We start from the raw sequence: 16,460 nt of genomic DNA on the forward strand, positions 1-16,460 counted from the left end.
TCCGGAGTGTAGTTACAGATTTTAAAATTGGTTTAAATATATTTTTTTGAATTTCATTCTTTATAGAAACTGTATAAAAATACGTATAACTACTGTCAACAATACTTTACTCGAGTCACTCCGATTAATATTTTTTGAATTACAACTTATAACATAATAAATAAAATCGTTATATTCGTTTAAACCTCCAATTTCGCATAAGTAAGAACTTCAATTGTCTATAAACAAAAAAAAAAAAAAATTGGCGCTATTTATTTTATTTTCGATAAAAAAAACACAACAATCATTGTAAAACCAATAAATCCAATCTTCCGTTCAGAATTTAATAGCAACTAGTTGATAATAAAAATACGATACAATGTTAACGTTAAGTAGAATTTATTGAAAAAGAAACGATTTCCCTTCAAAGTGGCGGAATCGCTTCTACCGAAGACAGACGAAATATAATTTTAAAAAGCATATAAGTATCGTTAGCGTCAATGATGGGTGCATGCGCAGTGAAACTCGATTAAATTATCTCGTCTCGTTCGTGCTATTACTGTACGTTGATTAGCATAATAACGTGTACTACAATATATACGTATAGTATACAGTATATAGTAGCTGACATTAATATATATTCGCATTGTCAATTTATTGTATTGTATCAGACAAAGGTGCACAAGTTGAATACTTAGTTGATATATAGCTTGAAATATTCGCGGAACATCATTATCGAACTTTAGGAAAAGTCTCTATTTTAAAAACCGCTTGCAGATAATGCCTGAATAATAAACGTTATCGAGAAATATTATTATTCCGTGAGCTCGAAAATCCGTTAATTTTGTTTCCTCCTAATTCCAACGATGATTAATATTCCAGTATACACGACTAGTTGTCATTTTCTTTTTATTCCTAGAGTTAAATTATCGATTATAATTACAATAACATTGCTATGTAAACAGGTGGGAATATTAGTAGTCGTGTACTAGTCTTGTTTTGTTTTAAAACTTGACGTTGAATTTAAAGTTCTCAAAAACGAAGAGATAATTACACATAAACTCGAAAAATATAAAAAAAAAAGTTACAATATAATTAAATAGATAAAATAGCTATACATTATATACAGGGTGTCCCGCGAGGATTTACCATTTGCGATATCTGTTGAAATAATGGAAATGTCATAATTCTGTTTTTTTTTTTTTTCATAAGACTCAGAGGGACAATAATTACAAGTACCTACTTTATAGTTTAATTTAATTTTATGTTTTGGTAAAAAAGTTAAAAAAAGTAATTTTTTAGCCTTTTTGTAGTTTATATTTTTAAAAATTTTGATGTTTTAATAATTTATCTTCATTAGCAACGTGGTTTTTAATATTTTTTTTAGCTTTGAAAATATATTATTTTTGTATTATTATACGGGCACGAGCCCGCGGGTCAAATGTTTGATAACATAGACATTTATATGGTATTAAATAATTCACAATTTTTTTCAAAACTAGAAAAAATCATAAGATTAATGGAAACAAAATGTTGAAACATCAACATTTTTCGAAAAATAAATTTTACAAAATTGTTATTGGTTTTATAAAAATTATTTTTTTAAATTTTTTTACCAAAACATTAAATTAAATTAGAATATGAAATACTTATATTCCGGGACCGGTCCAATGTGTGATCTACCTGCATTAAATGACTGTGGTCTAATGTATGATCTATCGACTAAATGTATATGTATAGTACTTACTCTGTTACTCGTACTATAATGTTGATAGTTATATTCATACAGCAATTTTTTTTTTAAATCTGGTAAAAAAAATCATCAAATATTTGAGTTTTGTAGGTTTTATACTGTAAATCATACTGACAACTTTGTGGATCCAAATACTGGAGCTCACACTCAAACAATAGAGTCGTTGTGGAAGTTAATTAAGTCCAAATATAATATAAAAATTAATGGCGCATCTCCACTATTAGATCGCCAACTTAAATATTTGTAAACTCAAATATTTGATGATTTATTATCAGATTTAAAAGTTACTTTTGCTATATTAATATTATAATCAACATTATAGTACGAGAAAGTACTTAACTATATCAAGTATCATACACACATAGTTGGTCGGTAGATCAAACATTGGACCATCAATTTGTCAACAGATCACACGTTGGACCGGTCCATTTGTTCCTCGTCTTTGTGGATCTTATAAAGAATAAAGGTCTTAAATCTGATGAAACTAATCATTTACTTGTTTGACGTGTTGCGCGTTCGGCGTCCACTGGGTCTCGGCAAGCAAAGACATGATGTGCACGGCCACCATGGCGGCCGTTGCGAAAGACGCGACGGCCACGTGCGTCGGCACCATCGAGTGCGTGGCCACCATGATGGGTACGAGTGCGTAGGCAGCGTGCGCGACGCTACTGCTGGACAGCACGGCAGTGGCGGACGCGGCTACGGTGGCCGCGGACAGCGCAGCCACGGCTGGCTTGGAGTTCAACGCAGTCGGAGCGGCCTGCGTGAGGCAGAAAGTGAAGGCGAACGTCAGCCACGCGACGGACACTGACAAAAACGGAGATCCTACAGCCGATTCGGCCTGGAAAAAATAGAAAATACATCCGTTCGACAATTATTATAAATGTTATTAATTAATTATTATTATACAGCAGTACCTGCGTGCAGACGACTACCCACTATTAAAATACTGACGCGCGGGCCAAAACGTAATTCCGTATTGATGTTTTTATGACATTTTGTTCATAAATAATATATATATTATTATTACTATGACTGTTTGGTAGTTTATCGACCATTTGGATCAAGTTATACAAAGGATAGAGTCCGTTGCACGTACCGCCCATAAAACGAGTCGAAGCAAATATAAATACTGTACTCAACGTAATATCCGGGCATGCGCGACTGCCAATCAGTCTGTTTTCCCGAAAATTATTTACCATCGTCTTTATTTTGTTGACATGCGTTGGATTTGGATAAATGGTAATGTTAGAAATTTGTCGAAATAAATGATAACGTGCGTTCACTGTGGTCCTACAATTGCGTTTGCTTCAAAGATTTTCCGAATTATTCTATTCATTGATTTGAGGTTGACCCTAATATTGACACAGTCCCGTTCGCAATGATTATTGAATGAAAACTACGTGATTTTTTTTTTTTTTGCGGTGAAAATAGTTAGTTACCCGTTTTCCATTTTTAATACAAATCAGTGAGTCGAAAGATTATAAATTAAGATCGATAGGCCGTGATTAATGGGGGGGGGGGGTGACCATGGAATGGGGCCCGACTCGTTAGTATACTATCCTTGATTGTTATAATATTACGTAATCATCATTTTTTTTTTTAAAACTATAATATTTGCGCATAAATTTAATAATAAATTAATGATTTAATAATATTATAACAATATAATATATATTTATATGTATTTATTTATAATTAATTTTTGTTATACATTCATTTCAAATAATAATATTTGATAAACAGGAAATCAGAGTTCTAAGAATGAACCATCTTATAATGGTACAGAAAAATGAAAACTTAATCGTTTGATTTTTTTTTTTTATCAGAATCGTGTGAAAAATAAAAACGAAATAGGTTAATCGCTAAAACTGTTATATTAATATATATATATATAATATGGATATATTCTTATAAAAGTCAAAAGTATAATTCCAAAGAATGTGTAGTATTACCACTGATATAAAATATATTATGTCTTCGATCGAACGTATTTAATTCGCTTTGATCACTTCGAGAGCAGCCTAACACTAAAGCGGCTCGTCCTCTATACTAACCCACTACTTAGGGGTAATCTATAGTTACAGTCTCAGTGAGAATCTCATTTGACGTCACTGTCCGCCACTGCAGTGACCTCCTCCGCTTTGCGCGAATAAATACATTGACGACACGATAAATAACAGTATTTGCTGGTGAGATGATGTCAGTATGTGTAGGCGATTTCGTTGTTACAATCATATTGTTACGCTATATTTATTTCATTCTAACATTGTAAATTGAAGGGTTTTCGGGTTAAAACGATAAACGGAAATACATTTTAACAGGTTTGTTTTTATTTTCAAAAACATTGTGTGTGTGATTTTCTTAACGAGACGCATTACGCGCAAGTTAAATAGGTACATAAATTCTTATTTTTTCCGTTTCACGACAGCGTTTCATTTTGCGTATGTAATTCTTAATCTACTGCAGTGTACACCCGTTCGCATAAATAAATTTCGTGAATAGCGATAAAAAAAAAAAAATCATAATACGATTTCACAGACTTATCCATTTTTCTACGGAATTTATGCTCAGCCAATCAACTCTAACGGGATCAATCATAGGCATAATTTTCTACGCTTCTGGAAATCATGATGTGAAATTGTGGCGGAATCGTGTTTGGCAATAAAATTTAAGTTTAGTGTGATTGTTGTTCTACGGAAGTCCCATAAAAAGACAGGGTTTGAATAAAAATAAAACACAACATTTGTTGTCCACTTAATTCAACGACCGCGCTATAATAATCCATCTCCGACGTACTCTAATAGAGAATTATTATGATACATGCTTAAATCGCACGAAATTTTTCACAATATTCTTAGGAGCCGTTATAATTTATTATACCACTGTCTACTTTGTTTGCTTGTACAATGTACATATTATATTGTGAGTTAGACTGTGATTTATTTATGTCCAAAGAATAAACACTATAAATAAAAAGATAGTTTTCATTTATTTTTATAACGTCTTAACTGTCTTGAGATATACGTTAGGTTCTGTTCGCAAATTTAAGTTTATATAATTATTTGATGTTGACAATTTAGGAAAAGTTCAAAAACAAACAGACGAATGTGGTACCTGTGTATATATAATTGTATATAGTATATGTGTAACTATTTTAAAAATATCTTAGGATATCTCTAGGTTAAATTAATTCGCGCACTAAGTTTAGATAAATTATACATGTATTTTAATACTCACATTATGAAATGAAATTAACATGATTAAAGTGATAGTGCAAACCACCAATCCGATAGAAGCAAACGTTGTAAAAAGTGATTGCTTTAATCGAATGCGATACTTGTGGTAAAGCTCTTCTAAATCCATATTCCTGTAAACAAATTACAAGTTACTTTATAAAAAAATATTTTTATGACATTATGCTAATTATTAATTAATTATTATCTCTGATGTTTATACATACATAAAATTAATGCATTAACGTTAATAAAGAAAACATTTTAGAGCAGATTATTTTTTATAAAGTCTTAATGATATTAGAGTTACATGTATATAAATGTTTTATTTATTAAAGTTGTAAGTTTTTACAAACCTTATTATATTTTTTGATTTTAGCTTAAAAGTTAAAAGACATAGAACTTACTAAATTGCATTAATTTCCACTATATACGTGGATGTGATTAAATTTGATATTATAAAACTAATGGTTTTCATAATTAATAAATTGAATAATGTAAATTGATATAAACTTTAACGTTTTTTCCAATTTTATATACACCTATGAGATCATATAATTATTATTATAAACTCTAATTTACAACGAAATTAACTAGCTGTACTGTATTATACCCTTTATATCAAATTTTTTCTTTGACTTATCGATCTATTTATAAAATAGATTTATTTTCAGGTTATTATGAAATATTATTGGTTTAACATTAAATTGTGTTGTAATTTTCAACTATTATGTTCATTAAATTAATATAAATATTTTTAAAATGTAATCATACTACTTGGATTTAAACAAAAATAAATATTTCTGCCTAAAATCTAAGTACAATAAGATGATACTCTTAAAAATGTATAAGCAAAAATCATGCATGGTAAATAATTTTAAGAAAAATAATTAATTGAATATTCGTAGGAATGCTTAACACGATTTTCAGTACATTTTAATATCGTACTGATATTGTTACTAATATAATCACAGAAATAATTATTGATTAACTATCATTAGCAGATACGAAACAAAAGTATGATTTCACGAAATTTATTTTAAAAAAGATACCAAAAAGTTATTTACGTTACGAAATTAAATATGTAATATAAATGAATTTTTAAAATTAAGTATACATTTATAAATAGATTTTAAAAAAATTAGGAAGTTTTATAAAGTTGTTCGCTTTTAGGTCCAAAGTATCATTTAGGTTTCATGGTTTTAAAGTATAACAATTACAAATTATAGCCAGGATTTTAATTCTATCCGCAGTTCATGGGCGTAGGTAGGAAATATTTTCGGAGGGGGTTTTTGTCTAAATCTATATTAATATTATATAAATATGAATAATTTATTTATATGTATTAAATAATACATTTGTTTTATTTAATTTCGGGGGGTGTTTGAACTCCCCCCCCTACCTACGCTCATGCTGCAGTTAACAATTTAAAAATGTTATAAATCACTGGATATCATAGTAGATTTGTAATATAGTATTCAGATTTAATAGTGAGATTCTTTCGGATACCATTTTTCGGCTTTTAGTGATAATAAAAAAGATATTGAACTCTGTAGTGTAGTAGCTATGTTATTTTAAAGTAGCTTAGCATTTTTTTTTACACTAAAATTAATTGAGGTTTTCCATTTTCCATAATTCCATTTTATTCGAATTTTTTACCATAATTTTATTTTTATTCAACTCGATAGATTGATAATAATATCATATTCACTATAACACAGTTTAATTAAATACTATAAGGTATAGCAGCATTATATGAGTCATTAAATATGTATTGGCCAGTTATTAATTTATAATTCATAAATACAAGGTCGTAGAAGCATAATTTTCATAAAATAACTTATGACTAGAATTATTACTTTCATATTTTTTATATTCTGAGCATATTATTTTTAATAAAACACATTAACGTTTTTATGTAGATATATTATGATAAAATTGTAGCGGTTTTTTTCTAGTATTTATTTAATAATAAATGCGTTAATGCACTGCAGTACGGCAGGTTATGATGTATCAATAAACTATATTGTTATATCGATCGTATGTATACACCACGTGTAGTTATATAATACATATTAATTAATATCACAATATGACGTATGCATTTAGTCAAACATTTTGTTAACAATTTCAGGAGTATAGGCTATTACGTTAACAAATTGTGCGTGTTTTTTTTTTTAAACGAACTATTCCTATGAGAGGAATGATTATTACTCAATTTGAACTGTACTGAAATGTTAGAATAATATACATGAATTTATATGAAAAAAAAAAAGGTTAAAACAATAAAGGATCACAATAAACAAAACTAGCGACTGAAAAAAAAAACCAACTACAACAAATACAAGCACGCGGAATTGCAGGTGATTACTCATATCCGTGTTTCGGACGATTATAAAACGCAACGTTCACTGTAATAATATTATGTTATTATCGTATACGACATTGAGCCGGTTTTAATACTGTTCATAATTACGACAATTTTATAATATAACCGCGGAACGATTAGAGGAGTAAAATATGTTTAACGTTACCATTTTCGCAAAGTTTTATAGACAATATAATATAATATAATATACGTATAGTGTATATATTTTGTAGTAAATGTTCTGGCATTTCTTAAATGGTGTAGATTCCAAGGGTAAATCATAATGGTCATTATAGGTACTGTTTTGTGTACGAATAAAACACGTCCATATAACTACGCCAGTCCCTTTATTAAATACGTACGTTAAAATTATCATCGAATCCTCGTCAACAGTATTTTTTCTTTAGAAATCTCGTGAGTGCGTTTATTATTACGACTTTCGGTACCTATTGTCGTTTGTCATTGTTGAATGATACGTAAATGCTTCGTTGTCATTTGTGTGATTCACCATAAGTATGCATATCTCTTTTTTTTTTTGTATCTTTTAATTGTGCATTTATCCGACTTCTGGTTATTGCAAATTTTAAGTATACTCGAAGACCACGTATAAATACTTTGATTTTTTTATTAATAAATATGCTGTGGCGATAAAAACTTATTTTTTTTTCAAATGAGAAACAACCCTTTTTACTATATACCTATTATTACAAAGAGATGATTTTTTATTAATATGTTGACGCATCTTGATCGAAATTTAAAAACGCATTTTTTGAATTGTTATTAATCGTTATGTTTTAAATCATAAAAATACTCTTAAAATGATTTTACATAAAATATGAGTATGCAATATAATATATAGTTTAATAATACCTGTTTTATATAGATAGTTTTTACTATTAATAATAAATTTATAAAATTGTATTACTTATATAGGTATAATATAAGTATGATTTTCAAATCAACATGGTACCAATATAATAATACATTCATGGGCTACCATGCTATTACCTAATAAATATACCTAAATTTTATTAAATTAAAAAATGCTCGTATGACTTTAGATTTAAACACAATTAAAATTTAGATAAAAATCTGAATTATTTAAATAATGATGGTTCTCATTTGAAAAAATAATTTTTTATCACCGAAGCACACTTCTTTAAGATTAAAAAAAAAAATCCTAGAAATTTATAATATAATTTATAATCCTACACTTAAAATTCTAAAAATAAGAATTTGAATTAATTAATTATTAAAGGAAAAATGGGATTATGCATACTTGATGAATCACTGTATTATTAAATTGTTTCTCAATTTATTAATTTTTATAGATTTTTTCGTTTAACTAGCGACAATTTTATTTTCTATATTAACAGATTACTACAATTATTGTTTTTGATCGTTTTAATGATGATAGTAAAAAATTACGTTTTTCAAATAAATTTATTATATCTTGAAATCGAGAATATCAATCCATTCGTCTCGAATTGGTTAGAAGATTGTACATTTTTTTTATAAAGGTGAATATATCCATTCCTTTGATTGAAAATAGAAAAATTTTATACTGAAGTGAGAATAATGGCTAACTATTTATTTTAGAGTTCAATTCAAATCTATCGATTTCGGCGTTAGAATGTATTTTTTCTCAGATCCATGAGTATAATATAGGTAAGTACACACAATGCACAATACATTTTGCTAAGTAGAAGGTCAAACAAGAATATAAAAAATGGTTTAAAATACACAAATAAAAGTGATCAATTATCATATTATAGTATAAATAAATTTAAATTAATTAGAGATTTAACAGCTCGCGAATGGTTAAATGAAAAATTAAATAATAAAAACATTAACCAACATTAATTAACGATCGAAAAATTCGAAAAATTAAATAAAACAAACTTTAATTATGATGTTATTATAGAATATATATTGAAAAAAAATTATATAATATTTAATAAAATTAATTTATTCAAATATTTTGATAATTACAGTCTATTTATTAGATATTTAGATACATTATAGGCACGCAAATGTCAATAATAATTATTATATTATTCATTCCGCGGACTTAATATTGTTATATTACTAAAATTACTCCGGTCAAACTATAGCGTCATAAATTATTATTATATATATATATATATGAGATATTATCGATGAAATTATACGACGATTATATTTACTATTATTATTATTATTATTATTATTAATGTGTGGTTACAATACGATAAAATATGTAATATTATTCACGCGTGCAACGTCTATTGTGGCGCGGCGTTCAATGTCAGGAAGTCGCATTGACAACCACAAGTAGGTATACATAATATATATATATACATATAATACGCATGCGTTATAATAATATTATATTTGTACCTACCTATGTATACACAATAATAATATGATGTTATATTATGCGAGCCAACTCTGCAACTACGACGGCGCGCATTTAAATTTTCCAATATTAATATTATTATTTTCAAATTTATTTACATTTCTGCGACACGACAGATAATAATGATACAATATTATTATACTGATTAGGATCCTATCCTATATATATATTATTATAATACATTTATTACGATATTGCCGTCGTCGACTTCGGAGAAAAATACTTACCGGATACGTTTTTATTTTATTATAAAATTGTATGGTACCTATCCCAGCGGTTCTCGACATTCTTATAACTTAGTGCCATCTGTACATTTTGAAAATTTTCTGTGACCACGATCTATAATAACCTTTTATTTGAGGTCATTTAACACGTATGATGTCTTCTATTAGAAACTAAATAATTACGAAAACACAAGTATTCCATCCACAAAAGTGAAAGAAAATAATATGTGACACTATTTTTTTACCATTACTCCAAATGATGGTAATGGTTTAAACACTTTAATAATAGGACGGTTGATCCTATGCGCAGTGATACTAATATTATAACGTATTTTATAGAGCACGCGTTTAACTTGGCCTACGTCAAACCCATTCACAGGATTTCACGCCGTTTAACACGTTGTTATTAATATAATAAAATACATATCATAATATATTATGTTATGGACTTATCCGTGCGCGCACCTCTCCGGAAAAACCATTTACACGAAATCCTGCAATAACAGATTTTCGTCGACCCGAACGAAATCCAATATAATGCACGCGAAAACCAATATTGCCGTCGGTGTCACGTTTTATTTACGATACCTATATACATACCTACGACTTCGGCCGGCCACTTCAGGCACCGTACATTATTTACGCGCAGTAATATTACGAGTAAGTATAATAATTTAGTTGTTGCCGTGCCTTATTAAAGTGCGATATATAGATGGTGGCGACAGTGTGACACGAGCATTTGTTATTTGCCGAAACTTTGTCCAAACTTTTGACCGCGAGATACCGGCCATGACCTGTGAAAAATATACTTGATAACAGCTCCGTTTGTGATTTTTATAAAAACAACGAATTGTTGACAACGCAATTGACCATATACATTAACTAAGTAGAGTCCTGTATAATTAAACTTAACCTGGACGCGGGACACGCGATGCATATTAATAACTATAATATGTGCGTTCATATAATATAATAACATTAGCTGACAATTTACTCTTCTAAAAATATTTTAAATCTTTAATCAGTATTTATGACGACTAACTAACCAGGAAAACTAATATAAACAAAACACTCACACTCGTGAAAGGTTATATGTCATGCATAATGAGAGCCTGACATTTATCCATTAGTGAATTGCAGATCAACGGCACTTCAAATAATATCCTCACTATTTCTGTACACATCAATCACCGCCCCTGATCACTACTTAAAAGTCTATCCATTTAATGTGAACAATAAACATCTATAGTTTCGAAAAAAGTTATACACATTTCTCATTTTGGTAACATTATCACCCATCTAAGTGAAAAAAAAACTGAATTAAGCGTAGGTATATTCTCTACTGCACGGAAAAACATTGTACATATATATGGTTTTAAACGATGAAGTAAAGTTTAAAAGCGGAATTGCTTGTATCGGTTGCTAGAAGTGACCTTAAAAAAAATGTCGCTTAAAAAAAATAAATTTGTACACAGATTTTGTGGTGTACAAAATCGGAGTATTTTTTTTTTTTCGGTTGCTATAATAACGTAATTATATATTATTCATTGATTATTATGTTTAATTTAACCCGAGTATTGAAGTACAAATTAATAATGTTACCTATAATGTAAAATCGATCACACAATTATAAAAATAAAAGGCACGTTTAGTTTAAAAACTTTAATTGAAATTCTCTACATAAAAGTGGTTACAGATTTGTGGTTGGACCCGTGTGAAACGACCAGAAACCATATTATAATGATCATAATACTATAGTTATAAACCGGGATCCTATGTTTAATGCATATAAAATGTTGAATTAATTTTAGTGAATTTGTATGAACCCACTAACCGTCTAAGGAGCTAAGAATTTGAGCGAATTTTAATGAAAAATTAGTCATTTCTATAGACGATTATTGCAATATATCCTTCATACTACATAAAAAAATCGAAAATCAACGTGACAATAAAAACCACTGTAACGAAACGTTATTATCATTATTAAAATCGTAATAGACATTAGTCGCATGTAGAGTATGTACACTAGTATGTATAAATCATTAATAATTGTATTTTTTAATATTATTTGCATGTGGTTATTATTATAAGTATAATAATTACACGACAAACGAAATAATTGCAATATGTAATTTAAATAAATAAACTAATAAACTATAACATTTTCTTAGAATTAGAGGCTGATCTCGTTTCTGCCCAAAATGAATTTTTGTATGCAATAGTATATATAATTAAATTAAAATGTAAAACATTCATTGTAGTGATCTACCTATTCAATAGACAAAGTACACACAAAACTTACTAAAAAGCATAGTGGCTTCTCGTTTTTTTTTTTTTTTAATTATCATTATAATATTTGTAATAACAAATATTTTGTTGAAAGAGTTTCAACTTTGAATTTCGTATGTTAATAAATTGGACATTTTTTAATTAAAAAAAATGTATGATATCTAAATGTGTACCTAGAAAAGAGAACAAGAGACTGCGTGGTGTGGTGAAATAATCATTTAGTGACTGTAATCCATTGTGAACTTAGTTTACGATATGTGCTTTATTAATTATATAATAATGTCTCGTTCTTGTTGCCGAATAAACCTTTTAAGGGTGGTTTTCGGGTATATAGATATACTATAGGTTTTGATATTAGGGGGTTTGTATGTTTTTGAATTTATTTTTTGATTTGGAGTAGTATGGACAGTATGGCTATTTTAGTGACTGTATGACTTTTAACTTTGAAGATCAATGTGGTGAATGATTTAAAAGTATGAAGAAGCATTGTTATGAGGCTGAGAATGTCATTCCCTAAAAAAAATATCAAAGTTGATATACCAACTGGAAGTAAATACTGTTAACATTTTTCAAAAATGTATGAAAGAGTTAAAAATATAAAACCTTCAAGAAAATCAAATTATACTTGGTTAAAAATGATAAAAATAAGACGAAACACAAACATGTTTTATGTATTTTTGAAGAAATTCTTTATTGGTATTCAAATACGAATAATATTAGCATATGAAATCAAATGATGAAATATGTCATAGGGAAACATATTATAATGAATTATACATTCAATAAAAAGTTTATTTATGTATATATTTTATATTAAATACTATTTACGTTTGATAGAATATTAAATGTAAATGAAAAATATATTGTTTGAAATGGAATTGTTATAGGAACAGAATATTTGTAAATAATCTAGTAACGTAGGTTTCCTATAAAAGAAATCTACATAATATATTGTATAAATGATATCTTTATGTAAAGAAAAAAATAACATACATTAAAAGCCACGACAGTAAATGAATAAAAAACAGTTATTAGTAATGTATTTTGTTGTCAATCAAGTGGTTAATAAAATATGTTGTTAATTATAATATTGGTACAAAGAATTTGTTAATATAATAAATGACTACATATGGCTACAACTGACCGTATATATTATACTGTACAATTATTATTATATTTTTTATAACATTACATAATCGGTTTGTATTAATATAATAATGATAAAAAAGTTATATTACTCTTATACTGTCATGATCAATCTTAAAAATTATTTATAGTTTGCATATTAGGTATACTATTATTACAAGATATAAATATGGTTTGTAATATTTTTTTGATAATATTTTCTTACTACATTTATATTATATTACGTGATATACAAGAAAGGATTTAAAAGAGATATGTAAACTTCATGAAGTTTTATGTAAAGTACCTGTTTACTGTTTTGTACATTTATTATACCCTTAAGCTGTTACATGTCTTAACGGCGAGAAATGAACTAAAGCAAACAAAATAAAGAATTTATCTTTTATAATAATTTTACATAAATTGGAACAAGGTTATATGTATACTTATTTAAAAAGTATTAGTTATTAAGAATGTAAAGAATATTTAAAATAACAAGTTAATCAAAAAAATAAAAATTGAAAAAATTTAGAAGATATGTAAAATAACATAAAGATGTACAAGCAACAAGGGAATTCATACCCTAGGGAAATATTGTAATATTATATTCATGGTAATATTCATTTTTAAAACTTTACTTCGACTACTTATTATGAATTATTTTGATAATTACTTATAATATATTATATATATGGTGAATTTGGTACAGTAGAGCTTGCTGTATACCTGTATGATATAATACTCTAATATAAAACACTAGCCGAGACTACAAAAACCCAACCTAAACTAATCAAAGTCATGGGTTTCTAATTTTAATAAATAATAACACACGTTTCCTGAAACATAAAACAAAATACATCATGTTCAATATTTATTCTACATATATATTTCAATTCCAAGAAGTTCCCAAAAGATTAAATACATTAAATAACAAAACTGTCATGCATACCTACAGTGATTAATTAAACTTAAAAAAAAGTTTACCGTTAAATAAATAAAATCAAAAAAAAAAAATAATAATTCTGAAATAAGTATGATTAAAATTCTAAAAAATTAACCATGCATAAATTATGCGTGGACTTTGGGTTTATGAATGTTTATTGTTTATACATGATTAGAATAATCCTAAATCCTAATGGACATTAATAGCGAGTAATTGGATAAGATTACATTGTAATTACAAGAAACAGAAACAATATTGAGTTCAATGGATTAATGTATAACATAATATAAAATAACCTTAACTATTACAAATTTAAAACCTAGATGCCAAATTAAAATATCGAATAAAACAAAATAGAAATATGTTCACGTGGATTTACACAAATAGAATTTGTCATATAAAATAAGATGTATTATAATGTACAACAATTTTGATCATACATTTATCTTATTATGCCAAAAGAAAATCCCACAATATGCACAACATACACGTACAATATTAATTATTGTAATATTGTAAAGGCGAAATATTCTGACAGTAAATATATCAACGAGAAATATTAATCAACAACACTTTGTATGACTAAGTCGTCCAGATTTACGTAAAGTAAATCAAATTTTAATTTGTCTGGATAATACTAAACTAAATCTTAAACTGTACATTGTACAAATTAAGTAAATTAATGTTTTATATTAGATCTGTTTAAATTGCCTTTTATAATATATTTAGACATTTAGTTAATATAATCGATAAAAATAAATAAATATAAATATGTATAATATATTAACAATGGATAAATATAGGATATACATATATAGGTACATATAAATAAGATATATATATATACATACATATATTGTATAAATAAGTAATAATTAAGTATTATTATAAATAAACATTTTATTTATCTTAACTATAGTAAAATAATTGGACCGGATAAGTTTGTAATACGAATGCAATGGTCGTTGTTTTTGAATTTCAAATGATATTGAACAGTGGAGTCTGGAATTTTTACAAAAAAAAAAGAATGCTTGTTTGTCCTCAAGCTTAGGAAAACATTTGACAAAATAAAAAGGGCTTTCCCTAGACTCATAACAAATAAAAATTTGAGATATTTGAGGAGTAATTTTACCACAAAAAATGTCCATTGAAAAATAAAACAATGTTTAAAAAAATTATTAAAACATTAACAAAACATATAAATTTCTTTTTTCACTCAAAATATGTAATAAATTAGCTAAAATAAAATTAAATGAACCTTCTTAATCGAATTTTAAATTAAAAATCAGTCAATTATAAACCTTGCTACTTAAAATATGAAATCAAATAATAAATTTTGTTTTTTTGTTCTTATTGGTGGCTTACAAAAAACAATATTTTACTGCTTTATTAGCTTGTGTAATTTATTTTGAACATTTTTTTTACCATATCTCCGTACATTTTAGATTGAATAAGAATAAAACTCAATGTTTAATTTTATTATATTTCGTGGACAGAATGTAAAATGTATACTTATTATAACTGAATGATACATCGAAATTCGAAAAACGATTTGAGATGTAAAGCATGTAGTACATACCTATTAACATTTAAAATATCCACGATAAAATGAATTATCATTTGAATTTTATAATTATTTTAGTTGTAATTACCTTATATAATATGTATTTTTTTAAATTGTATTAAAATGTAATGATTAGGTACATACATTTAACTTGAAAACATAAATGTTTGTCATGGAAACAGTTTTTAAAGATTTTATATATTAAAATATTTTATTTTACTTAAGTCAAATAACGTAACCGTTATGGATACATTTTTTATAATTAATTCACGTTACATAATTTAATTACTATCTAACGCCTTTGATTAAGAAATGATGCACTCGAATATTCATTTTTCTTTAAATTAAAAAAAAAAAATTATATTGAAAAATAAATATTTATTTCTGGACTTAGGATATTAAAAATGCATTATATTTTATTTATTATTACCATAGTAAACAAAATTATCAAAATATCACTGACTCTGGTGATTTAAATTTTAGTATACACTATATCTACAGTATTTGAAGAATAAAACTTGTCATAAAATATTGGTATATAAAATGAAATAAAAACACTCGTGGCTCTAAAATCTGTATCA

General features: G+C 26.8%; 1 protein-coding gene across 2 annotated transcripts in view; it reads right to left on the reverse strand.

Annotated features, from left to right (window-relative positions):
* LOC113553384 (adenylate cyclase type 2) overlaps positions 1-16,460 on the reverse strand; it is a 65,553-nt gene that overhangs the window by 30,850 nt on the left and 18,243 nt on the right. Inside the window, exons 1-2 of one of the 2 annotated variants that reach the window (XM_026956706.1) lie at positions 4,973-5,098; positions 2,229-2,573 (exon numbers count right to left, since the gene is read on the reverse strand). In XM_026956706.1, coding sequence (XP_026812507.1) covers positions 2,229-2,573; positions 4,973-5,098 — 471 coding nt within the window. Of the gene's footprint in view, positions 1-2,228; positions 2,574-4,972; positions 5,103-16,460 lie in introns of those variants that run through there. The other variant, XM_026956698.1, reaches the window with a different exon arrangement.

Source organism: Rhopalosiphum maidis, chromosome 4, assembly GCF_003676215.2.
Source record: "Rhopalosiphum maidis isolate BTI-1 chromosome 4, ASM367621v3, whole genome shotgun sequence".
Lineage (NCBI taxonomy): Eukaryota > Metazoa > Arthropoda > Insecta > Hemiptera > Aphididae > Rhopalosiphum > Rhopalosiphum maidis.